This window comes from Saimiri boliviensis, chromosome 16 (assembly GCF_048565385.1).
Source record: "Saimiri boliviensis isolate mSaiBol1 chromosome 16, mSaiBol1.pri, whole genome shotgun sequence".
NCBI classification, from domain to species: domain Eukaryota; kingdom Metazoa; phylum Chordata; class Mammalia; order Primates; family Cebidae; genus Saimiri; species Saimiri boliviensis.
This window is the reverse complement of record NC_133464.1, coordinates 80,341,000-80,367,575: the sequence shown is the minus strand read 5'-3', so window position 1 is coordinate 80,367,575 and position 26,576 is coordinate 80,341,000. Positions and strand designations below refer to the sequence as shown.

Here is a 26,576-nt window from a genome sequence, read left to right as displayed (position 1 = left end):
TCATGAAGAATGGCATGAAGACAGCACAAAGTTTTAATTTTCTCTTTAATTCCCTATTAAGTATTTGAGGGAACTGAAAACAAACACTACCCTCATATGACATTGAAAGCCAAATCAGCTCTGGTTAGGGAGATTCTAAAATGGCACCACAGAATTGTTTTGCTAATCAGTTTTGTGCTATACCCTTTGTATAAAATGTAATGCCTTGAGCCAAAGATACTGGCATTTAACAGTAATTTTATAAAATGATTGCAGATCATAAACAGATTACATTGTTTTACATCAGGTGTTGTACTATTATTTTAAAAAGCAACTGGAGAAGGAGGTTTTGAATACGTATCCTTCTGGCCAAAAAAAACTTAATTAGTTCAAGTAGGCCCATGCGTCCTCCTCTTCAAATGAGTAAGTCTTGTCTCTATTAATGTTTGTTTAATTTTAAAACAAGACTGGAACTTTCAACCCAGCTGTATATAAAAGAATTATTTTCAGCATTCTCATTACAAGAGCCCACTTCTTCAGGGTTAGTAGAGCATGTTACATATTCAAAATGCTTCCTAGTCATTGCCCGACACATCCCATTCAAGGAATGTTGACATCATAGGAAGGTTTAGAGATGTAGAAAGTTAGCCACAGTAAGAGACTGACCACACTGCTCAGACAAATCTCATCTCTTGCTTATCTTGCTACATTATTTTCTTTCCCCCAGCTCTTCTCCCCTCCACCATCAGAGAATCTACAGAGTTCTGAGCTCTCTAGGGCTGTCTAAGGAACGTCTCTTGGTATTTTATCAGGAATTTAAGTCATTAGGCTCTTGCAGCTTCCCACTTACAAAGCATGTCTTAGACTGTTATGGAAATAAGTATGGTCCTACCAGACAACTTCTGGCGAGGGAAATGCCTTCACTTTCATAGAGAGCCGGTAAGACCGCTTGCCAGCTACAGTTTCAAGCACCTGCTGTTTTCGATGTTTCACAGTGATGAATGCTTTATCTTTGAAAAGAGAAGTCAAAATACATTAGAAAAGAATATATTTCCGTAAACAAAACCTTAGGGCCTCATTAAGGGAAGGTGGAATCAATGAGTAAATAAACAGAGCTGAATTATGATGGAGCCTATCAATGAGCCCAAATGTTGAGCAATGAATAGGATACTTGAAAAGCACTCTCATTGGTGAACTCCTTTCAAATCAAATGGTATCAAGTCCTAGCAACATAAAACAGTGGCAGAGCAACAGAAAGTGAAACACCTTAAATATTTGTATCATGGTAACAAGGAAGTGGGAAGATATTTCTAAAAATCTACCTGGCCACTATGAGCCAGGTGAGAAAGAATTGCTCTGGGCACCCTAAAACAACTAATTTGATACCAAAAATCAACCAGGGAAAGACAAAAGGAAATAAAAGGCTGCTGACAGAATTGTTCCATAGTTTCTGCCCTCTTCACTGTTTCCTTTTCAGCAACGGAAATAAGGTCATTAAGCATTTTCTTTATAGAATTTGCATGCTGAAATTAAGCAACAACATTAGGATTCCATGAGAGTAAAAGCAGGGATAAAATGGCATTAATTCTAAATAATTTAGTATACCATATTTTTGTTTCTCTAATTCATCGTAGTACCTGGGAAATTTTTCTTAGGTAATAAAGTTAAAACTCATCATCTTTTTCTATTTTGTCTATATAGAACAGTAAGAATTTCATAAATATATTAGGTTCTAACTATTAGCCATAATAAACATCTAAAGGAAGGACTCCGATCAATTCAAAAATATTAAGTTTAAAGAGTACTTAAAGTGTTTGCTTTTTGACAGGGGGAGGAGGGAACCATGGCATAGTTGTATTCATTCATGGTAATGTAACTCTTGGCCAACAGAAAATAGACTTGTTTAGAGAACATGGACATCTACAATGATTAGAAAGCATAGCATGAGTCGGCAATGCTGAACTATGCTTACCATATACATGCACTGAGGTGTTAACAGATTTGAATGATGGTCCACTCCTTACACGACAAATATAAAGGCCTTTGTCTTTGTTCTGCAGTTTGTCAATAGTAAGAATACTGTAGAATATGTTGCCATGGGAATTGCTTCGGTCAATCCGTTGCCTTACAGAAGCTCTCTTCTTTTTCTAGAAAGAAAATGTATAACAAATGTAGAAAGAGTGAGTGTTCATGTTTATAGTTACATTGCATTTAAACATTTCTCAGATCACTATTTTGACAACAGCTTCTGTTTTATGCTAAGAATTATGTCAAATCCACCTAGGGCACGATATTTGGAAACTACATCTGTGCCTAGAGGCGCTTCAGATACGTAGCATAGTAGGATTAATTTAGCACTTAATTTTCTTCAAATGCACTTTCACATATACTATCTCAATTGTTTGTCCCAATAACCTCGTGAGACTGGCAGGCTGACTGCCCTTTTACTGATGAAAAAACTGAAGGAAGTCACACCCTGGCCCAAGTTGGCCAGGAACTTGGGTCTTTTGAGTATAAATCTAGTGTCCTTCCTCTGGCACACATACCTCTCTACACAGTAACCTGTTCCCTAAGCATAGATATCACACACAAACATGGACAATCATAAGCCTTAGTGTCTGGCTTAATGACAGTGCTTCTCTCACTAAATCAACATGTGAGTTTCCTTTTTTGTCCCTACTAGATCTGAAGGAAAAGATAATGAGTCTTGGCTATACTTACTAAAGTGAAACAATCCTATAGTTTCATTATTTCACTATTTGAGCAGTGCTTGCCCATGTTGGCTAAGTCATAGTCAGTGGATCTGAGGACATGCAGAGCCATCAATGGGTTTAACCAAGACATGGAAAGTGCTGTCCCAGATTTGTCTTGGGGAAGATCAAGAATCAGCCTTAGGCTCAGCAATCTGACCTGGCCACAATAACAACCCTGCTCACTATTTTGAGAAGACAAGATCCCATTGCCTTCTCCTTTTTTTTTAGCATTATATTTTATAACTAATAAGTGATGTCCACCTCTCAATCCTTCCCCATAGTCGTGGGGGGCAGAGAGGAAGAGCGTGGAAAAGACTTTGGCAGCTGCCCAGAACTGATCTTTGGGTCTTGAGCTTAATTCTCCTCTGTGTCATATTTAATAAACCTCTACCCACTTGTCCTTTTTACTTCCCTGTTGGAACGGACAGATACATGTTGAGACCATTTTCTTCATTCTCAGCAATAACCAGAGAGAAAAGTCAGTTGCCGCTATCAAAAGTCAGAGAACCAGTCCCCTGACATGACAGACTGAGGGAGCTTTCTGCTGCTCTATTTATACAGGTACTACTTCTTCCTTTGCCAAGTTGAGTAACACTGGTATTGCTTCTGACTTGGGAAAGAACTCATCCTGTGTTTTAGAATTGCTTTGCCCAGTACGGCAGCCACCAGCCACATGTGGCTATTAAAATTAAACAAAATCAAAAATTCATTTCCTCAGTCACACTAGTCACATTCAATTTCTCATCTGCCATATGTGGCTAGTGGCACCATACCAGAACACCAATACAGGATATTTCCATCACAGAAAGTTCTGTTGGACAGTGCTGTTTTAGAAGATTATTAGCATTTAATAGATGTACTGTAGATACTCTTACAGTAGCAATGCTGGCAGGATAAAAGTTTCTTCCCTCTTGGCAGTTACTGAGAATATTTGATTTCTATTAAAACCAAGAAAATATTGCTACAAGCCATATCATTTTTATTTAAATGAAACAATACCACTCCTAGAAAATAGTTTATGACTGATAAGTCTTCAATGTGTCCCTACAGGGCACCTGTTACATGTTTTTGTTGCTAAGTTATTCCATTTCCATGGCAAGAAATGTCAATGAAAAATAACAGTAGCTTGGGGTTGATGCATAATTTAATCATAAATTGACTTTGTAATTGGGCAATCCGAATGACATAACAAATGATTGTACTTGAGATATGCCGCATAAATCATGCTGACACACAAGGAACTGGAACTACTGTCAAAATTTCCATAACAGTTTATCATGGTTTCCCCATCCATACATTTTTAAAAGTTATTGTTTGCAAGGATGTTCGATTTGAATAAGGGAACCCAACTCAGTCTTCATTCTTCTCATTTTTCTGAAGGACAGAATTGCTCCCCTGACACTTAACAAATGGAATATTGGATGGCTAGGTTGTAATATCTTTTCCAAACATGCTCCAATCAGGTGCCTGACTGTCTGCCAGTATCTTAAATGAATGCGTTAACAGAGACAGCCTCCTGGAAAGTTGTTGTTGTTGTTACAAAAGGCAGTCCCTGCCTGGCATTTAGTGATAAATTTCCCTCTCATCTCTAAATCCTACAGAATAGTTTCCAAGAATGAAACAATCCCTTTTTTTCCACCTAGAATCATGCAATCAAAATACGACTACACTGTTCAAAACAAAACTCCCAGACATCAAAAGACAGTATCTATGCATATCACACTCATGAAATGCCAGGCAAAGAAAGCACTTGAACCAAACCCAAAGCTTCTTTATTGACTAACACTGCCACAGGAGTCAGGATTTTCTGATTTTTCCCATCTCAAAAACCCCGCGGGATCTCACTTGCTGAAAATACTGCCCTGCAGAAGAAATAGAAAAATGGGTCACTCACTTCATCAGGGTAACTCCAGGTCATTTGAACTCTTGTGTTCAAGGGAGTGGTAGCAGTACAGTTGAGGATCAGAGTATGCCCTCTAAGTAATTTGACTGGGGGTGGTGAGCTTATTTGCACATCTATGATTGTATTGGCTGCAAGCATAAGACAGAAATTATTTTTAATTAAGATTTCATTATGCAGATAAAATACAATGTGCTTCGGCTTACGTTCATGCCTTTGAAGCATGCTTTTGAAGTATCACTTACTTTGTCGATGTGTGAGATAGTTTGTCTTATACAAATGTCCATTGACTGTTGCTTCACAGGTCAGAAGCCCTATTTCTTTGTATGTTGCATTTGATATGATAAAGCCCTTTCTACTGTCCCAGATTATTCGTTTTCCGTCAGGGATCAGAGGTTCAGGTGGAAACTGAAAAGGAAGAGACATGCGTTAACAAGGTCCTGTTAGCACTGTTGGCAATACTGTTTCACTAGCAGTTTGTGAAAACATGATTTTTCATCTAAACGAAAATAGTGAAACTCTGTAGTTTGCTTATAACAAACTAGGTTAAAAACTCTAGTTTGTTATAATTGGTTCTTGCCTTTTCTTTGCATATAGCAAAAGATAATTGCATTATGATAAATTATAGTAATTAGATAATGTAATATCAGCCTTGGCAATAAGTGGCATCTACCCAGGATAGACCTAGTTGTCACGTCAGACTTTTAGTGGGAGCCCATAACTCTTTGGCCTCTGGGAATCTTCATAATAATGTGGTCAGACCCTCAGTAGAGAAACCAATTAATAGACCAGGCGTGGTGGCTCACGCCTGTAATTCCAGCACTTTGGGACGCCGAGGTGGGCAGATCACCTGTGATCAGCAGTTCGAGGCCAGCCTGTCCAACATGGTAAAACCCTGCCTCTACTAAAAATACAGAAATTAGCTGGGAATGGTGGCACATGCCTGTAATCCCAGCTACTCGAGACACTGAGGCAGGAGAATCGCTTGAACCCGGGAGGCGGAGGTTGCAGTGAGCCGAGATCGCACCTGTGCACTCCAACCTGGGCAACAACAGCGAAACTCCATCTCAGGAAAAAAAAAAAAAAAAAAAAAAAAAAAAAAAAAAAAATAGAAAGAGAAACCAATGAGCATTTTTTCTACTGGGGCTGCCAGATTAGTCTCATTTGTCTTCATCATCCAGAGCTTTTAACAAGCCATAGCTTGTCCTCCCATTTTGCATGGTTTATTAAAGAAGTGGCTGTCTTCAAAAGAGTATAAATAATTGCAGGTCCTCCAAGATTCATAACATTAACTTGGCATTCACTGGGGTTGTCATTCTGAGAATCCTGCTGCATCACAAGGAAGGCATCAGCTCTGCCTCAGGGAGGGAAATTCCCAGAAGCTGAAGCTGCTGATGGTGAAGGAGGAGCTTGAAGGTCAGAGTCTGCAATGAATGAAACGCTCTCTAATGCTTAGAAGTATTCCCAAGCATGGTGAGTCCAAACAGAAGAAAATAATCTACGATTTAACTTTCTCCTTATGCCGTCTTCTGACATCAAGAACCTAACGCTTAAAGACTACAAGATGAACAGTCTGCCTTGGGATTAAACTTTATTTATAAAGGGTCATGGCTCCATTACATGGCCCAGTCAAATTCCCTTGATGCCAGGTTGCCAGCCCGATTTCAGTAGTGGTAGACTCCAACTACCACTATTACTTATTCCCAGTTGAAAAGGGGGGAAAAAACCAAATGACTTTACCCCAACAGATTATAAAGGAAATACCAAACAGCCATAAAGAAGCTTGAAACATTTTCTATTGCCTTTTACAAAGTACACCTGACATCCCTCTCTCTAGCTAGTGATCATTTATTTCTACTGTTTGCTGAAGGAGCTGATCTGGGTTTGTGATATTATGGCAGAAATTTCTAGTCCAGAAGCCACTAACACCTCTCTTCCGGAGACTATGCCTACATCTGTATGTGTTATCAGTGTTCCTTGGGTTTGAAATTAATTACATCCTGTTTATGAAGAACTTAAAGCAATTACAGGATTCATTTCATGCTTTAATAAATCAAGATGCTACCTGTAAATGTTAGGAATGCATTCCATGGGGAAAAGAATCTTCTCTTCTAATTTAGTGCAAACAAAGGAAAAAACCCAGAAAAATTTAAGTAAGGGGCTGAAATCTATGGTACTTCACAAATAAGTGAAAACAAGCATGCGCTGAATCTAAAAGAAAGGTTTGCAGACAGACTTCCTCAGCACCACTTAAAAAAATGCTAAAATTTCCTTTAAAGTGTTTCTCTTACTCTCATCTATCCATTACAACTGTCAGTAGTATTCCATTGACAAAGTAACTTTACATTTAGCTGACAAGCTCTAAAGCAGTAAAAGACTGTGTAGCCTATCATCTGTGGCCATCACCGCATGTGTAAGAATTGTAGGCAGATCAGTCAGTAGGCGGATCTCAGCCTCGAAAGGAAGCCCTGGGCAGCAAGTTCTGTCTGCAGCTGACCATGGCTCTGCCAAAGCAGGCATGTGAAGAGGAGAGGGAGGGGACAGAAAATTAGAAGAAAAGAGACAATAAGAGAAATGAAAGGGAAAGATATTAACTTCATGTCAGCAGAAATATATCATAGGTTAGAATATTTTTAGTATATATGTGCCAAACCAAAATCCCTGTTAAAATTTTACTTCTTTTTCTTTCTTTTTAAATTGTGCACTGCAGACCTTGGGCAGAAAAACAGAGTAAATAGACTCCCACCAGCCCCAGATTTTTATATGGGAATTTTGGAATGCTCCTGATGACCGAAAGACCCATCTGCATTAGCGCTCGCATGAAAGAGAAAGTTTCCCTCTCCGCATGGTGTTTTCCATGTTAATCATATAGCAATAATTATCTCAGATAACTAAGGGGAGAGTGCCATGCTACTGAAAACATGACTTGGTAGTACATCCAGTACAGTGTTGGTTATTAAACTGTTAAATAATGCTGAAGCTAATTCTTGAATAGGGCTTATCTTGTACTTACATACTGTTCTAAGTGCTTTCCATATATCACCTGACGTAACCTTTCTGACAGCAATGTGAGGTGGTACTACTGTCATCACTCCGTTCCTCAGACGGGGAAAGTGAGGTGGAGAGAGGTTTGATGACTCGTTATTTTGCCCAGTGACGAGTGGCAGTGTGGTCAGAGTGCAGGCAGTGTGGCACCAGCCTCTGCTCTTAAGCACCCTTGTCTTTCTCCTATACAAACTAGACGACTCAAGGAGGATGGCAGGAACACTGAATGAGAAGGCAAGATATTGGCTCACATGCTCAGTATGACCTGGGGAAGTACCTGACACTCTGGGAACCAGAGTGTTTTTATCTTGACCAACTGAGGAGTTTGACTCCTCCTCTGGTGTTTCCAGCTCTGCTGGATAACGACTTTCTAATTCTTGGCAGAGGCACACAAATGTAATGGAGGCCAAAATATGTCTCTGGGACTACATTGAGGGCTTACATGAATAACAACCCAAGACAGTGAACGCAAGGGAAGGGGACAAGGAGACTCCTCTACCACATCACAGGACTCTGGGTCGATGGGTGATACTGAAAATCATTCTCTAAACTTTTCCAGCCTGACTGCCACCACTGCCAACACCAGACACTTCCTGAGTGCCTGCTGTGTGATGCGCTGTGTGAGGTGCTGCCCTGGGGCGGCCTTGACTTTTTGTCTTAAAGTTCTAAGCTCTCAGAACTTAGCATAGTTTTCCATTTGGGCAGTTGTTATCCAATTTTGAGTCCTGGTATACTCCTAACTCTTAATGCTGATTAATTAGCTAGAATGTCGTATGTTTCGTTTCTGTTTTTATTAGCTTCTACCCTAAATCTTTTTCCTTTCCATATGTACAGTTTACAATATAATATGAAGAAAAGTCTCATGTATGGCCTTCTTTGCTCTCCCACTTTTTTTCCCCCCTAAGAGATGAAGTTTAGGTGCTCAGCAGGAGACAGGCCTTTTTTTACCAAGGAACTTGCCAGTTCAAACCAAAGGTAGTGGCTCCTAATGCATAAAGACAGATCATGTCAATGGCTGGATAATTGTGCACCTCGCTGACATTCCATCTTCTCTGCAGTAATCTAGACCAGGCGTCCCCAAACCGCGGCCCCCTGATGCCATTTATCCGGCCCCCCGCCGCACTTCAGGAAGGGGCACCTCTTTCATTGGTGGTCAGTGAGAAGAGCACAGTATGTGGCGGCCCTCCAACGGTCTGAGGGACAGTGAACTGGCCCCCTGTGTAAAAAGTTTGGGGATGCCTGATCTAGATGATCCACTCTCTGCAAAGTTATTAATTTGTGTAAGCAGCAAAACCGATTTTTCTCACATTCGCACACAATTGGGTTTGTGGCTGTACCATAAAATTTTTCACAACTTCATTTCTTTCATTGCTCACATAGATTTATGCTTAATACACTATCATTTTATTCTCTTTAACCACATGCATTGGCATAACTGCTAGCACTAGTCCTTATAGTAAAAGGATGTTACAGGAAAAGTCTGCTGAGAAGCCCAGATGTCTGTAAGGAAATTATTCCAGAAAGAGAAAACAAGTAAAACTTTATTATGCTCATTTGCAGTAAAAGTATTCTGAGAGTAGCAATGCTCAAGTTTACCTTTTTTAAAGTCACAGTGATGTTAGGTGACGTAACCCGGCAGGGAATGATGAGCTCCCTTCCTTCAGCCATGTGTATAATTTCGGGGATTTCACTGTGCATCTCTACGAAAGGTCTACCTGTATCTGAATGAGAATAAAATGAAAACAATATATAAACGATTGACCTGCAAGCATCTAGACACTGTAGCTGGTGAGGTAATGCAGGCACTGGCACAGTCACATCTTTCACCCTTAATGTCATCCACACGTTCATATCTTTGTCTCTGCACTTGGCCCACTCTGTTTCTATCTAGAAAAAGAAAGCTTCCCTAATAAAGCCTAATTTCTTATTCTGTTGTTGGCCTCTGATCAGACTGCCCTGATACCCTAATATGCAATTGTGACATGGGGGACCACTGTGGGAAAAAAGCCTAAAAATGCAGTAAGAGAGAAAGGAGAAAATTCTGCATACATTTCTCACCACAGCTATGCTAAGTGCCCCAGGAAGCTCCCTCCAGAGCCTTTGTAAGTGCTCAAAGGGCATCGATGCAGTGGCGAAAGTCAACTCTCTTTGGAAAATTCCAGGTGATGCAGAAGTCTAGCAAGTGCAAGTTGGGGAGAGGATTATCATTTGAATGACAGAAGCATGACTTAAAGATTTTCTAGACCTTTCCTTAGAGGCCAATAATAATGAATGAGAAGGTCTGAGCTGCTTAGGGGGAGGGGAACAGGCAGGAAAAGCTGTGTTGAATGCTGCATTTATTTCATATGTATATTAGGCCTGTTTCTTTAGTATGCGCTACTTACCTGCTAATAGCAAAGTATGTGCAAGTGACTGCAGAGAAGTCTGGAAAAGACTTTAAGCACCAGTACTTCCTTAAAAAGTATGGCCTTTGACCAGTCTGAGAGGCAAAGAGGATTCAAACACCTGTTCAGCTTCCCTGTAACTCCTCAGGGAACCAGAATGAGCCCCAGATCCTTTTAGAAACATTCTCAGTCTGCCCCGCCCTTGCCCTCGGGAATCTATTGACATCTTCAGGCAACGATCACTTCAGGAGTCTTTATGTTCTGATCAACTCCCCGTGGCTCCGGCCTTATATACTAAATAGAAAGAAGTCCTGTGTTAACTCTCTCCATCTGGATCTGAAAGAACCAACCAGGCTCCCACCTGCTTGCTGGTCCTGTCTCAGGTCTGCGGGTTACGAAGCTCATTCAGGATGCTGAATGGAAAATGAATTGGACAGAAATAAAAGCAGTAAGCAAGCGATGGTTGCCTAGACTAGATGGTGGCTACAGTGATCATTATGGTAGAACTGTATCCTCCCAAAATGATATGCTGAGGTCCGAACCCCCCATACTTCTGAACGTAACCTCATTTGAAAACAGGGTTGTTGCAAATGTAATTACTTAAGCTAAGTAAGGGAGGGCTCCTGATCCAGTATGATTAGCATCCTTACAAGAAGGCAGCCACCAGAAGACAGACGGGGTGTGCAGACCTGCACTATGTGCACAGAGGCTGAGACAGGTGTGAGGCAGCACCAAGCCAGAGTGCCAAGGACTGGGGGCAGCCACCAGCATGCAGGGGAGGCGAGGAAGGGTTCTCCTGCGAGTTGCAGAAGGGGCATGGCCCTAATGATTTGACTTCAGACTTAAAGTTTCCAGGGCTGTGAGATAACACATTTCTGTAGTTTTAAGCCAAAAAAGAAAAAAACGTGGGCCATTGCTTCAGCCTGCTGAAGATGGGATAGTTTTGTGCATGACAGTGTGGCATGGAGGCACAGATGTGAGCCCTAAACAGACGCTTTCAGCACAGCCCATTTTGTGTGGCCCTTGGCACCTATATGTTAATAATTCCCACTCATCCTCTGGGCAGCCTTGCCAGCCCCCTTCCTTCCTGCACCCTTTTCCACTCTAGCCCACCTTAGATACTCTCCCAGTGTTCCCATTGATTCTGTTATAACATGGTCCACAGAACCGCAGTTTTTTTTTTTCCTCTGGGTACTCCTTGGATGATGAATTACCAGAGGAGAGGAAATGGATTGTATTTGTCTCTGTCTCATGTGTACTGAATGAATGAGTGAATGGGTATCCAACCCTGTCATTTTACAGATGAGAAAAGAGGCACAAACAGGTGAAGTGAGTTGTCTAGATGGATGTAGCTAGGCCTGGAGGCCAGTTACTTCTGCCTCCAATCCAGATCTCCTTCCCCTGCAGCGCCCTGAAGGCTGAACCTCTGGCTCCCTTCTCTTGAAGTCCCCCATAGAAAGGGCTGTCAGCAGGTGACAATGGTTTTTCAGAGAAAAAGGCTGATTTCCACATGTTCATTGGGAAAGTAAGTGTCTCGTGGTACTGTATAGCATTGGAGAAATTCTGAAAAGGAGTTGATCACCAAGGGATGGGGTGTGAGAGCAGGCTTTGGGGCAGGCTTTGAGTCAGAGGGAAGCACCAGATCATGGTCATTCAGAGCACACCTCAAATCCTAGGTTTAATCCTGGCTGTGGTCCTGCGTAACTGTGAGACCTTGGGGAAATCATTAGACACTGTGCTTCATCTGTAAAATCTATGTCAAAGGGCTATGGTAGAGATGAATTAACATACGTAAAGTACTTAGAATGGTGCCTGGCAAATAGTTAGTTGTTCTCTTTTTATTATTATTATGAGTCATTTGAACTTATGGACAAAGAGGGTTAGTGTTAGAGTTGGCAATTAGGCAGACATGAGTGGGGCAGGAGAGGACCCATCCTCCCAAGAATGTCAGGTGACCATCAGGTGATAGTGAGGTGGTTATTAAACTGCCTTTCTAAAATAATAATTGGTCACAGCTGGTACCAGAGACAGTCTCCCAACAGATAGAAAACACTGGAAGTTGGTGATCAGCAGCTTCCTGATAAGATCTAAGGTGGGCAAGCATGCACACTCAGAGCCAAAATGGCAGAGTTTAACCGGTATATGACCTTCCCCTGGGAATGCTCAACTGGTAAAGGCAAAAACACCTCAAGTGAGCGTAAACACAACTTCAGTAAACACACTGCACATGCAGCCCCTCCCAAGTGCTGGCAGGCCCCTGTGTATGTGGACAGCCCGTCCCAAAGGAAAAATTAGGGGAGAACCAACGCAAACCGTTGAATCTCTGAAGTTGCCTGCTTGGCCCTCTGCCAAGTGTAGTTTGCTTCATCTCATTCCTGCTCTAAAACTTTTAGTAAACTCTCACTCCTGCTGCAAAACTTGCCTTGGTCTCTCCCTGTCTTACACCTACTTCTACTCTTGGCTGAATTCTTTCTTCCAAGGAGGCAAGGATCGAGCTGTTGCAGACCCAACCAGATTTGCTAATGGTACCAGGAGGTAGATATGAAAATCACAAATTATACTCATTATCTTAACTATTAAAAATATAAATATATATTGATATAGTGGCATAGAAAAAAGGATTGGAAACAAATATAGTAAAGTTTTAACAGCCAGGTTCAATGGTTCCCACCTGCAGTCTTAGCACTTTGGGAGGCTGAGGCAGGAGGATCACTCGAGGCCAAGAGTTTGAGACCAGCCTGAGCAACATAGCAAGATCCCTTCTCTGCCCCCAAAAAAGTTAACAATGACTATCTTTGGGTGTGACTTTATGGATTATGGTCATTTTCTTATTTATCTTCTTCCGTATTTGTCAGTCTTTCTAGAATGGTCATACATTATTTTATAGTAATATTTTTAATTATTAAACTTAAAACTCAAATGATAAAGCTCCATACATTTTTGGTTAAGGAAAACTATAAATTTTGCACTTGATTTACCTGAGTTCCATCCTCTATAATAGAATGAGATATTAAGTGTCACAGTTAATAAACTTACGTGTTTAGTTGATTTACCTGAGTTCCATCCTCTATAATAGAATGAGACATTAAGTGTCACAGTTAATAAACTTACGTGTTTAGTAGGAAATCTGAATGGGTGCAGTAAAATATGCAGAGAGAAATAGTTAATCAGATAGGGAAGGATTTCTTATCAGCATTAAATTCCCCCTTTAAATAAAGTTGCTGAGTTAGATATTCAGCCATGGACTGTTGGGATTTGATCATTCTTTTCCTTCCTCTTGTGAGTCTACATTTTTTTCTTTTGTGTTTCCCAAGATAAACACAAACACTAAGAAACGGTTTAATTCATTTAACTCAACTGTAAATCTTCGTATTTAATTTACTGTCTCCTTAAGTGACCATTTTCAACAAAGGGCACTGGCACAAAATGTTCCTACAGGAGATAATAAAATCAGTGTAGTTGCTTATAGACTAATTAATAACAATCCCAAATAAAACTAGGAAAGGTTAATTCAATATGTCCTTGAATTTCTTCTTTCCCTTTGGTACTGTGGATCCCCCAAACACTTAAATTTTACTACAGCTATTAACCTTTAAAAGCCAATACCAATTTCAGCAATGGGCCCACTGAAATTCTATCCAAAGGTATCAGAACTTCAGTGATTTATGTCCATTCAAACACAATGCAAAACACATCATTTGTGTGATAGTCAACAGTTATAAATCCACTGTGTTTGCAAATGAGCACGTGACTGTAGATACACACACACACACACACACACACACACACAAACAAACAATACTCTCTGGGCTTATTAATAGTATATTTCCTCCGCAATTTACTTCAAGGAAGGGCTAAGAATGAATTTGCCTGACATATAATAATACAAACATTTTGTTTTGTAGGACCATAGATACAGAAGGGGTCACGGTTCCATTAATATCAGCAGTAAAACCACTTACTACTCCCGTAGGACACATTTGTCTTTGTCACAAAATTAAAAATGACTTCCAATCCCAGCCAGCACTGCAGAGTGATTTCCTGAGACCAAATTGGCTGGTTGTTGAAAGAGTGAGGAAGAGCTGCTCCAAAGACTGCTGATGTACTGGCAGCTCAGACACACTGTTACCAGGGACTCATGCCAACACTCAGCTAGGTGGAGGTCACACTGCCCTCACCTCTCTGAACTATTAGAGCTCAAAGAGGTGACCGGAAACTGGCACAGAATATGAGGTTTTCTCACCCACTGGGAGTATCTGGGCTGTCACCTATCCTTCAGGACAACAAGCGGGCTCAGACATAGAGAAAGATCAAACAAAGACCCTTGCTCAGAATGGAATGATGTCTATTTTTGAATTGTGTTTTTTCCTTTTGAAATCTGTAATCATGCTGGCACACTGAAGCATATAGACATAGTGGCCCCCACATGTTATCCTCAATTGATTCCATTTCCAACTGGCATTACCTGGGAGTTTGTCTGCTGGGTTCAGAGCAAGTAAACAATGTCCATAATTTAGGGCTTCTGACTTGAAGAAGAGCTCAAGAGTAAACATGTTGTTTTCTAGCACATGTACACATTTATGGTTTCTATAAACTTTTTCCTGGTTGCCTTTCTTTTAATTGCATTTTTCTCCTGATATGAGGACACCTAGTCATTTTAAAGGAGGGTATTATTTTCATTTATTGGAGATGAAGTGGAGAAGATAAAAAATGAATTAACCAATCCTATGAAAAGGGTTCGATCTAGACATAAAGGTTTTCACATCATACAGATCCAAAGTAATACTCAGGGAAAATGTACTGATTGGTAAAATATTTTATTTGAAATATGAGCAAGAAAAGAAAAGAGGCAGGTTCTTCACTGACTTACACTGCCCATCAAAGCCATTGACAACTCAAAACAGAGCTTCAGGGCCGGGTGCGGTGGCTCAAGCCTGTAATCCCAGCACTTTGGGAGGCCGAGGTGGGTGGATCACGAGATCAAGAAATCAAGACCATCCTGGTCAACATGGTGAAACCCCGTCTCTACTAAAAATACAAAAAAAGTAGCTGGGCATGGTGGCACATGCCTGTAATCCGAGCTACTCAGGAGGCTGAGGCAGGAGAATTGCCTGAACCCAGGAGGCGGAGGTTGTGGTGAGCCGAGATCGTGCCATTGCACTCCAGCCTGGGTAACAAGAGGGAAACTCCATCTCAAAAAAACAAAAAACAAAAAAAACAAAAAAAACAGAGCTTCAGAGCATCACAAGAAAGTTGGAGTGGTTATACTAACATCAGATAAAATAGGCTTTTAAATAAGAAATGCATAGTGAGGAAATGGTTAGTGAAGATAGAGAGGGGTGTTTGATAATATTAAAAGGGTCAATCCTTGAGGAAGATATAACAATTAAAAACGTATATGCACTTAATAACAGAGCAGTAAAAACATGAAGCAATGTGTTTACACCTGACAGAATCAAAGGGAGAAATAGAAAGTTCAACAATAATAGATGAAGATTTCAATATCCTACTTTCAAGACTGGATAGTGCGTTGGGCACGACGGCTCATGCCTGTAATCCCAACACTTTGGGAGGCTGACGCAGGTGGATCACTTGAGGGCAGGAGTTCAAGTTCAAGACCATCCTGGCCAACATGCAAAACCCCATCTCTATTAAAAATACAAAAATTAGCCAGCACCTTGATGCATGCCTGAAGTCTCAGCTACTCGGGAGGCTAAGGCAGGAGAATCACTTGACCCAGAAGGCAGATGTTGCAGTGAGCTGAGATTGTACCACTGCACTCCAGCCTGGGTGACAGAGCAAGACTCCATTTCAGAAAAAAGTGGATAGAACAAATGGAAACAAGATTTTTAAAAGGCAATAAAACACCAGAACAACGCTACTAACCAACTATACCCAACAGACATCCATAGAAATCTACAGAACACTTCATCCATCACAGCAGGGCATATATTTTCCTCAAGTATACACAGAGCATTTTCCAAGATAGGCCATACGCTAGACCATAAAACAAACATCAATAAATTTAAAAGGATAGAAATAATACAAACTATTGTGTCTGAATACAGTGGAATGAAATTAAAAATCAATAATAGAAATGTGAAAAATTTACAAATATGTGGAAATTAACACATTCCTAAATAATCAGTGGGTCAGAGGGGAAATTAAAAAAGAAATTAGAAAATGCTTTGGTATGAATGTAAATGAAGACACAGCATAGTAAAACTTAGGGGATGAAGCTAAAACAGTATTTAGAGGGAAATGTATAGCTATAAATGCTTATATTGATAAAGAAGAAACATCACAAATCAATAACCTAAACTTCCACCTAGGTAAAGAACAGTAAACTAAACCTAGAGGAAGCATAGAGGAAAAAATAATAAAGATTATAGTAGAAATTAATGAAAGAGAATGCAAAACAACAGAGTAAATTAGTTTCACTAATTTTCTTTTTTCTTTTTTTTTTACTTGCGATGGAGTCTTGCTCTGTCACCCAGGCTGGAGTGCAATGGTGCACTCTCGGCTCACCTCAACCTCCACCTCCCAGGTTCAAGCGATTCTCCTGCCTCAGCCTCTTGTGTAACTAGGATTACAGGTGCACGGCACCATGCCTGGCTAATTTTTGTATTTTTAGTAGAGATGGGGTTTTACCATGTTGGTCAGGCTAGTCTCAAACTCCTGACCCTGTGGTCCACTCACCTCAGCCTCCCAAAGTGCTGGGATTACAGGCATGAGCCACTGCACCCAGTCTCCTTTTTTTTTTTTTTTTTTTTTTTTTTTTTTAAGACAGAGTCTTGCTCTGTCACCCAGGCTAGAGTATGGTGGCATGATCTCAGCTCACTGCAACCTTCTCCTCCCAGGTTCAAGCGATTCTCCTGCCTCAGCCTTCCGAGTAGCTAGGATTACAGGTGCCTGCCACTGTGCTCAGCTAATTTTTGTATTTTTAGTAGAGACAAAGTTTCACAATCTTGGCCAGGCTGGTCTCAAACTCCTGACCTGCCTCGGCCTCCCAAAGTGCTAGGATTACAGGTGTGAGCCACACGCCCAGCCAGTTTCACTAATTTTCTAAACCAAAAACTGGTTATTTGAAAAGATGAACACAACGAATAAACCTTAAGCCAGACAAGCCAAGAAAAAAAGAAACAAGACTCAAATTACTAGATTCAGAAATTAAAAAGGGCCAGGTGTAGTGGCTTATGCCTGTAATCCCAGCACTTTGGGAGGCCGAGGTGGGCAGATCATCTGAGATCAGGAGTTCAAGGCCAGCCTGGCCAATGTGGTGAAACCCCATCTCTACTAAAAGTACAAAAATTAGCCAGGCATGGTGGCAGGTGCCTGTAATCCCAGCTTGGAGGCTGAGGCAGGAGAATCGCTTGAACCCAGGAGGCAGAGGTTGCAATGAGCCAAGATCATGCCACTATACTCCAGCCTGGGCGACAGAGCAAGACTAAAAAAAAATGAAACAGTAGACATTGCTATTAAAATTATAAATTAAAAAGCAATACAAAGGAATATTATAATTATATGCCAGTAAATTAGATCATAGATGAAATGGACAAATGCCTAGAAAGTCACAAACTACTGAAACAAACTCAACAATAATTAGACAACCCAAATAGACTTATAACAAGAGACTGAATTAGTAACAACAACAATAACAAACTGCTCACGAGGGAAAGCCAGGGCCCAGATAGCAAGTCAATTCTACCAAACAAAAAGAACTAATACCAATTTTTCACAAACTTTTCCAACAAATAGAAGGAGAAACTTTCCAAATAATTCTATGAGGCTAGGTTTATCCTGACATCAAAACCAAAGACATCACAAGAAAACTACAAACCAATATCTATTAAAAATATAGCTGCAAAAACTCAATAAAATACTAGCAAACTGAATTCAGAAACATATAAAAAGAATTGTATACAATGCCCAAGTGGAATTGTTTTCAGGAATGCAAGACTGGTTTAACATCCAAAAATCAATGTAATTACTATATCATATCAACAAAATAAAAACCAAAACCCACATGAAAATGTTTACATGGTAGAAGAAGGATCTGACAAAAATCCAAGCTCCTTTCATGATGAAAACACTCAGGAAAGTAGGAATTGCACTGAATTTCCTCAACGTAATAAATGGCATTTACAAAAACCCTATATCTAACATCATGCTTAATGGTGAAACACTGGATGTTTTCCCCTAACATCAGGAATAAAACAGGGTTGTCCACCCTCCCTGCTTCTATTCAACAGTGTACTAGAGGTTCTAGCCAGAGGAATTGGGCAAGAAAATAATCCAGATTGGGAAGATCAAAATGGTGCAGGCATTTGGAAAACAGTCTCTATTTTCAGATGACATGATGTTACAAAATGCTAAGGAATCCACTAAAAAAAACCTATTAGAATTAATAAATGAGTTCAGCAAGATTGCAGGATATAAGATCAATGTACAAAAATGAATTATATTACTATACACTTGCAATGAACAATCTGAACACAAAATTAAGAAAACAATTTTGTTTATAACAGCATCAAAAAGAATAAAGTATTTAGGAATATATTTAACAAAAGAAGTATATACAACTTATACTTTGAAAACTACATATAAACTACATACAAAATATATACTATACAATTATATGAAATAATAAAAAGTTGAAGAACCTCTACAACTCATTAATAAAGACAAGCCAATTAAAAATGGGAAAAGGATCTGAACTGACATTTCCCCAAAGAGGATAAACAAGCAGTGAATAAGCAAATGAAAAGATACTTAACATCATAAGCCATCATGGAAATACCAATCAAAACCACAATGAGATTCTCCTTATACCCACTAAAATGGCTATAATAAAAAAGACATAATTACAAGTGTTGACAAGGATGTGGAACAACTGGAACTCTCATCCACTGCTGGTGGGAATGTAAAGTGCAGCCACTTTGGAAAGCAGTCTAGCAGTTCCTCAAACAGTTAAACATGGAGTTACCATATTACCCACAATTCCACCCCTAGGTATCTACCCAAGATAATGAAAACTTACGTCCACACAAAAGCTTGTACACAAATGTTTATCGTAGCACTATTCATAATAGGCAAAAGGTGGAAACAACTCAAATGTCTATCAGTTGATTAATGGATAGCTAAAATGTGATATGTCCATACAATAGAATATTATTCAGCAATAGAAAGAAATCAAGTGCTGATACATGATACAACATGAAAGAAACTCAAAAATATTATGCTGAGTGAAAGAAACTAGTCACAAAAGACCACAAATTATGTATTCTATTTATATGAAATATCCATAAGAGACAAATCTATAGGAACAGAAAGTAGGTTAGTGTTTGCTTAGGTCTGGGGAGATGTGGGGGATAAGAAGGGATAGCTAAAACCTATGGAGTTTATTTTGAGGCAATGAAATGTTCTAAAATTGACTGTGATGATGATGGTTGCATATATCTGTCAGTATGCTGAAAACCACTGATTCATCACTTTAAATGGGTGTGATATGTAAATTATATCTCAATAAAACTTAGTTTGAATGAAAAGAGATGTTTAGTCTCTTCCCTAGAAATGATGATTCACTGTTTCCTGAGCTGGCTGAGTTGGAATGGTTCCTCCAGATCACCCAGGGTAAATTCCTCACCTTAAGAGTCTTTGCAGCATTTCTCTCCCACTCGCCTCCCACATCCAGTTTGGGCCACTCACAAAAAATAAAATTTTCCCCTGTGATAGAATCATGATGATTTTAAATATGTCTTTCAAAGTTGGGCGTGGTGGCTCACACTTGTAATCCCAGCACTTTAGGAGGCCAAGGCAGAAGGATTGCTTGAGGCTAAAAGTTTGAGACCAGCCTGGGCAACACAGTGAGTGAGACCCCATCTCTACAAAAAGTTTAAAAAATTAGCTGGGCATGGTGGTACGCACCTATAAGACCAGTTACTCGGGAGGCTAAGATGGGAGGATCAACTGAAGCCCAGGAGTTCAAGGTTGCAATGGCACTGCACTCCAGCCTGGGCAACAGAGCAAGACCTTGTCTCTAAGAAGAAAAAAAATACCCTTCACTTCTTTCTTGGCAGCCTCAGTTCAGCAGGTAGCATAATGAAACATCTCTGCCTTCACGTAGATGGGAATACTTGGGTGTGGGTAATAGTCCACATGGAATGTGCAATTTAATATCTCCTAGTAAGCTATCCTCATTATCCAAATTAGTATCATAAAAATCTCAACTATAATGTATTAGCTAAAAATATAGCAACTGTCACCACTGTTGGTGGATTCATATACAAATTCAAAAGTGATGAAAAGATCTCACCAAGACTGACCTAGGAATATCAGAAAATCAGTTGCTAGTTTCTGCCATCTAGACAGATACTTACATGTTACACAAATATTTCTATTTGAGCAGGGTAAACTTTTCTAAGTCATTGTTTCAGACTCAAGATGCCATTTGAAAATGAAACATTAAAAAATATATTATTTTGTTTGGTAAAAATAAATGCCTCTTTCTAAAAAAGAGCCCTTTGCCTACTACCCGCCTTTCCTCAGAAGAAAGACATTGTTTTTTGTTGTTGTTTGTTTTTTTGCATTGCCCCACTTAAAACAGCAGATTGACTAGCAAGAGCAGAGAAAAGGAGAAGAGCTAGAAAGGAGAGAAAAGGGATACGGCTCCCTTTCTCCTCCTCTGGCTTCATCTAAGGCCCCTGGAACGCTCTTTGGAATGTGGGTGTCTAGCAGCAGGGGATCAGGATAAATGATCCCCTCGATCCAACGTCCAGCAGAGGCAGACACCAGGCACACTGTCAACAGATGTTTATGGAGAAGATATAAGATGAAGCAAGCAAGAAAGGTGAAATCAGGACGTATCATATACCCAGCACTGTGCACACGGACAGTCCCTGGACTCAAGTCCTCAGGGTCTAGCTGAGCAGACAGCACACACATCTCACACACAAGAGTGCTCATGTTGATTAGAGGCAAAAGTACTGATACCTGCCTTGAAGGGAAGTAGGGACCTCATTTTAAAATTTTACATTTAAGATCTAGATAAGTGAGTTGAAGATCTCAGTGAGAGTGGAATGCTGGCTAGATTTAAGCTTGATGGGCCGTAAGATCAAGAAGGTCTCAGCTTTCTGTGCTCTCTGGGTATTCACACGAAGCTGGCTGGCAGTTTCACCAGATGACTGACCTCAGTCAGAGACCTTCATCTTGATAAGTTGAGGCATCTCAGAAGAAAAGCAAAAAAGAAAAGAGAAAGGGAGAAGGGAAGGAGGGAAGAAAGGAGGGAGACAGGGTGCAAAGGAAAGAGAGAGGGAGGGAAGGAGGGAGGGAGGGAAGCGAAAAAGAAGGAAAAAGCAAAAGCAAAGATCTCTAATGGATTACTATTAATCTTTTTTCTACGCCTAAGATTTTTGGCCATGTCCCAAGTTCTATTATTTATTCCCAGCTCTGCCTCTGAATCACAACACTATAAAACTTTAAAAAGGACTTTTAAGATACCCTTATAATGCCTATCATGTTACAGATGAGGCAACTGAGGCCCAAAGAGGAGAGACCTTGCCACAAGCACCGGAATACGATTAATGGCTGAGCCAAAACTGAATTCAGGCTTCCAGATCCAATCTGGCCCTGATACTCCTGAATGACTCAAGCTCAACAATCACATCTTCAAATACCCACACTCGCAGTGGGAGAAACGAGGGCGGAGACAGAGATAACATGGAGCTTTCCGACGGGACTGATCTCACCATGTGAATGGATCTTGACTCATTAGACTCTGCTTAGCTCTCTCTGCTGTAAGGTGCTGGGGACTTTTTGGGAGTTGGTGAGGACCTCCTCAGAACCAACAGTCAGCCGGGCGCGGTGGCTCACGCGGTGGCTAGCACTTTGAGAAGCTGAGGTGGACGGATTGCCCGAGCCCAGCAGTTCGAGACCTGGCTGGGCAACACGGTGAAACCTTGTCTCTATTAAAATTTGAAAAATTAGCCGGGCATGGCGGCAGGTGCCTGTAGTCCCAGCTACTCGGGAGGCTGAGGTGGGAGAATCGTTTGAACCTAGGAGGCGGAGGTTGCAGTGAGCCGAGATTGCACCACTGCACTCCAGTGTGGGCGACAGAGAGATTCCGTCTCAAAAAAATAACAATAAAAATAAAAAATACCAACAGTTATGTTTTCTGGAGACTGGGAAGGAAATTCCTTCTCAGGTGCAGAGGATGCCTGGTCAGACTCCTCTGCAGCGGGGACACTGGCTTTTCCTAGAGTGCAGCCCCAACGCGTTCCACCAGTATAGCTGTGTGTGTGTGCGCGCGTGGCGGCGTGGAGGGGGCCAGTCAGTGAGGGGAGGCAGGAGGCAGGCTCTGTTGAAGGGCTGCATGTTGACCTGTGCCACCACGGGACTCTCTAGGGCTCAGCTTCCTCATCTGGAATGTGGGACAGGCACTTTCCTGTTCCTAAACTCATGATTAGTTATGCGTTTGCTTGAAATGTTCACACTGGGTGTAGCACACTGATATCCCCCCGGGGGGCCAGGCATACAAGCAAGCGGAGGAACTGGAGGTGGGACAGGAGGCGTGGTGGCAGCTGGGAACGTGAGCCCATGTCTGAAGCAGGCAGTCACTGCTTGCTGCAACCCATTGTTGCCAAGTGGAAATATGGGCCAGTGTGGCTAGTGTTTCCAGTTTTTAAAGATAAGTAGGAAATGACATTTTTACGTGAACTCTTCTAGCTATTAAGCATTGGCAGCCAAAAGTGCTGTGCCTGCCAATCAAAACATGTGTGCCAGCTGAATCCAGCCTGCATACTTCCAGGTTTACAACCCTGCATGCACTCCTGTCCCTTCTCTCCCATTTTATAACGTACACAAAGGTCCAGGGGAGTTGGGGTGGCAACCCAGGCAAGGACACGTTAGAAAGACCAGGGGCTTCGGAGTCAACCAGACTTGAGCCCAAAGGTTTGACTGGATAATTTATAAAGTATGCAACCTTAAACATGGTATTGAATTTCTTCAACTTTTCTGTAAAGGAGACTGACAATGGAATTTCTCTCATGGGGTTGTTGCAATGATGAAATGAGTTGATGTATGTATTAATAACAAGCCTGAGCTGGACATCAATAAGTGATAGTGACCTACACCAGGTACTTAATGAATCCCAGCAGTGGAAAGGTCCTGAGGCCTCAAAAAGTGCCTGCCTCCTAGATGCATGGGGACTCACCACTCCCAGGACAATTTCTTCTACTTTGCGACAGCTTTGCATGTCAGAAAGTGTTTCCTTAAGTGAAGCTGAAATTCTTAGTTTTCTGCCATCTAGGATTATAAAGGCGAAGCTTAATCTCTTTTTCACATAAGAGAACTTTGAAGGAGACTGTCACCTTCATGTTCCCTATTTTTCCACCCAGTTCTTTGCATTTTTAAATTATTTCAGTACTTTCAATGGTTCCTTGCCAATGAAAATAACAAAATTATCAAATTACTTAATGCTCACAACCCTATGAAGAGGCACCCATTTTAAAGATGGTGACAATGAAGTATAGAGGGATTAATAATTTGCTTGAAATTCCTATTTTTAATGTCCCTCTTGAAGTGTAAACTAAACAATAAGTCTGGCACCACCTTTATTCTGGGTGCTATAATTTTCTTTCTTTCTTTCTTTTTTTTTTTTTTTTTTTTGAGAAGGAGTTTCGCTCTTGTTGTCCAAGCTGGAGTGCAATGGTGCCATCTCAGCTTACTGCAACCTCCACCTTCCAGGTTCAAGTGATTCTCCTGCCTCAGCCTCCCAAGTAGCTGGGATTACAGGCATGTGCCACCACACCCCGTTAATTGTGTATTTAGTAGAGATGGGGTTTGACCGTGTTGGTCAGGCTGGTCTCAAACTCCTGACCTCAAGTGATCCACCTGCCTCGGCCTCCCAAAGTGTTGGGATTATAGGCGTGAGCCACTGCACCTGGCTAGGTGCTACATATTTCTTAATATATCCCAAGATTGGATACATTCTCTCGGTAAATATGAAGTTAACTAAAAGTCTGAAGTCTTTTGCATGTGTGCTGTCTCAGCCATGGCTTCCCCAATCCAGTACTAGGGTAGTTAGTGGGTTTAAAATACAGGCCTTTACATGTATTCCTGTTAAATCTCCTTGTGCTAATCCCTGTTCACTGCTCTAGTGTGTCAGAAAATTTGGGGATCATGATTTAGTCACAAGACATGTGATTTTAGTCCCCAGATTTATCTCATTTTCTCAGTGTGCCCTCAATTTCCTTTTTAAAGTCAAGGGGGTCAGGTAAGACTAAGACAGTTAAAATCCATGTTTCTTTCATTTATCAAAGATTTACGGAGCACCTTCTGTGTACTAGACCCTGTGCTGGTCCTGGGGCTATCACGGTAAGCAGGATGGGCTCAGTCCTGTCCTTAGAGCTTGTGAGAAGTGAGTCCTGTATGAAAGGTCAGTAGGAGCACCATCCCGAGTTTGGGGGGACCCAGGATGCTTCCCAGAGGGCTGATGTTTAACTTGAGACCTGAAAGATGAGGAAGAGTGTGCTGTTACAGAAGAGCTGGGTGGGAGGAGTGGGGAAGGGTAAACTGTCCCAGCAGAGCATCCCCAGTCTATACTCCTCTTACTGCTCTTTTCCCATCGTGCTCTGCATGATGGTTACTTGTAACCCATTTTCTTTGACCTATCAAACTGCAGGCCCCTTAAAAGTTGTGGGTATCATTTTTGTACTTTCTACTCTGTCCGGCACAGTGTTTTTCACACATAGGGATTACTACTGATCACTGCTGACTCCTGAGTATTAGGCAGTCTATATTATCTCATTTAGTCTCCTAATAGCCCCAGGAAGTAATACTCTTCTCATTTTACAGTTGAGAAAACCAAGCTCAAAAAATGGTAATAATGAGTAGTAGTAGTAATAATAATTAACACTTAATATAGTGCATACTACACACCAAATACTGTCCTAAATGTTTTGCATATATGCACTCTTGACCATGGGAGGTGGTTACAGGCAAGAGCTTTGTTGCCATCTCTTCCCTGCACTACTTATATAACCTTGAAAAGTTACTTAACCTTTCTGAGAAATAAATAGAGATGACTGTGATAATACTTTCCCACTAAGATCAGGATCAAGGCAAGGATGTTCCCTCTCACAACTACTTTTCAACATTGTGCTGGAGGTCTTAGCCAGTGCAGTAAGGCAAGAAAGGGAAATAAAAGGTATACAGATTGGAAAAGAAAAAATAAAATGGTCTTTGTTCACAGATGATGTGATCATCTGTATAGAAAATCAAAAAGAAATCAACAAACATACCCCTATAACTAGTAAGAGGTTATAGCAAGCTTACAAGACACAAAGTTAAATTCAAAAGTCAGTTGCTTTCCTATTTATCAACAATGAAAACAAGTAGAATTGAAATGAAAAACATAATACCGACTGGGAAGAGAGCCGAAGCTCAGTCACCTTTCAAGGACCCAGATGCAGGGTTTTGGCCTAGGTAACCAGGCAGAGATGTGGTTCAAGATTCTCCCGGACTCGCTGCCACGGGCATGTGCATGCTTATTCCAGGACTGGCTACTTCGTACATCCACAGGTTGACTATCGGTGCAAGGAAAGAAGAGTTGCTCATGTTTTATATCCATGGAATTTGATGGAAAGAGGCGCATCTCTGGAGTTCATCTTATGTCAAAGGGTTTGGAGAACAATTGATTAAAGAAGCATTTTCCTGACTGATGAAAAAATAACTCAGTTATGGTCATCTACCCCTACTAGAAGGTTATTCAGTATATTATGTAGCATGTAGTGTGTTATGTAGTGCTTAATAAAAATAAAATGAGAAGAAAAAAAAACACAATACCATTTGCATTAGCACCCCCAAAAATGAAATACCTAGACATCTATCAAAATATGTATAAGAATCTACACATATGAGGAAAACTATAAAACTATGATGAACAAAACTGAAGAACTAAATAAATGAAGAGATATTTCATCTTGGTAAAAAAAGTTCAATATTGTTAAAATGTCAGTTCTTCTCAACTTGATCTGCAGATCCAATGCAGTCCCAATCAAAATCCCAGAAGTTATTTTGTGGATATTGACAAACTGATCCTGAATTTTATATGGAGAGGCAAAAGACCTCAAGTAGCCAACACAGTACTGAAGGAGAAGAACAAAATTGGAAGACTGACACTACCTAACTTCAAGACTTACTATAAAGCTATAATAATGAAGACAGCATGATATTGGCAAAAGAATAGACAGAAAGGTCAGTGGAACAGAATATAGAGCCCAGAAATAGACTCACATAAATACAGTCAACTGGTCTTTGACAAAGGAGCAAAAATCATCTTGTCAACAAATGGTGCTGAACAACTGGACAGCCACATACAAAACAACAACCACCACCACCATAAAAAATGAGTCTCTACACACACTCTTTAGCAAAATCAACTTAAAATGGATCACAGACCTAAATGTAAAATGCAAAACTATAAAACTTCTAGAATATAACATAGGAGAAACCTAA

The 26,576-nt window shown here is 40.7% G+C and overlaps 1 protein-coding gene across 3 annotated transcripts in view; it reads right to left on the bottom strand.

Moving 5' to 3' along the window:
• FLT1 (fms related receptor tyrosine kinase 1) overlaps window positions 1-26,576 on the bottom strand; it is a 196,752-nt gene that overhangs the window by 128,503 nt on the left and 41,673 nt on the right. For all 3 annotated transcript variants that reach the window (XM_039473122.2, XM_074387903.1, XM_074387904.1), the window contains exons 4-8: window positions 9,274-9,398; window positions 4,878-5,040; window positions 4,627-4,763; window positions 1,952-2,126; window positions 872-989 (exon numbers count right to left, since the gene is read on the bottom strand). In XM_039473122.2, the coding sequence (XP_039329056.1) occupies window positions 872-989; window positions 1,952-2,126; window positions 4,627-4,763; window positions 4,878-5,040; window positions 9,274-9,398 (718 nt within the window). The remainder of the gene's footprint in view (window positions 1-871; window positions 990-1,951; window positions 2,127-4,626; window positions 4,764-4,877; window positions 5,041-9,273; window positions 9,399-26,576) is intronic.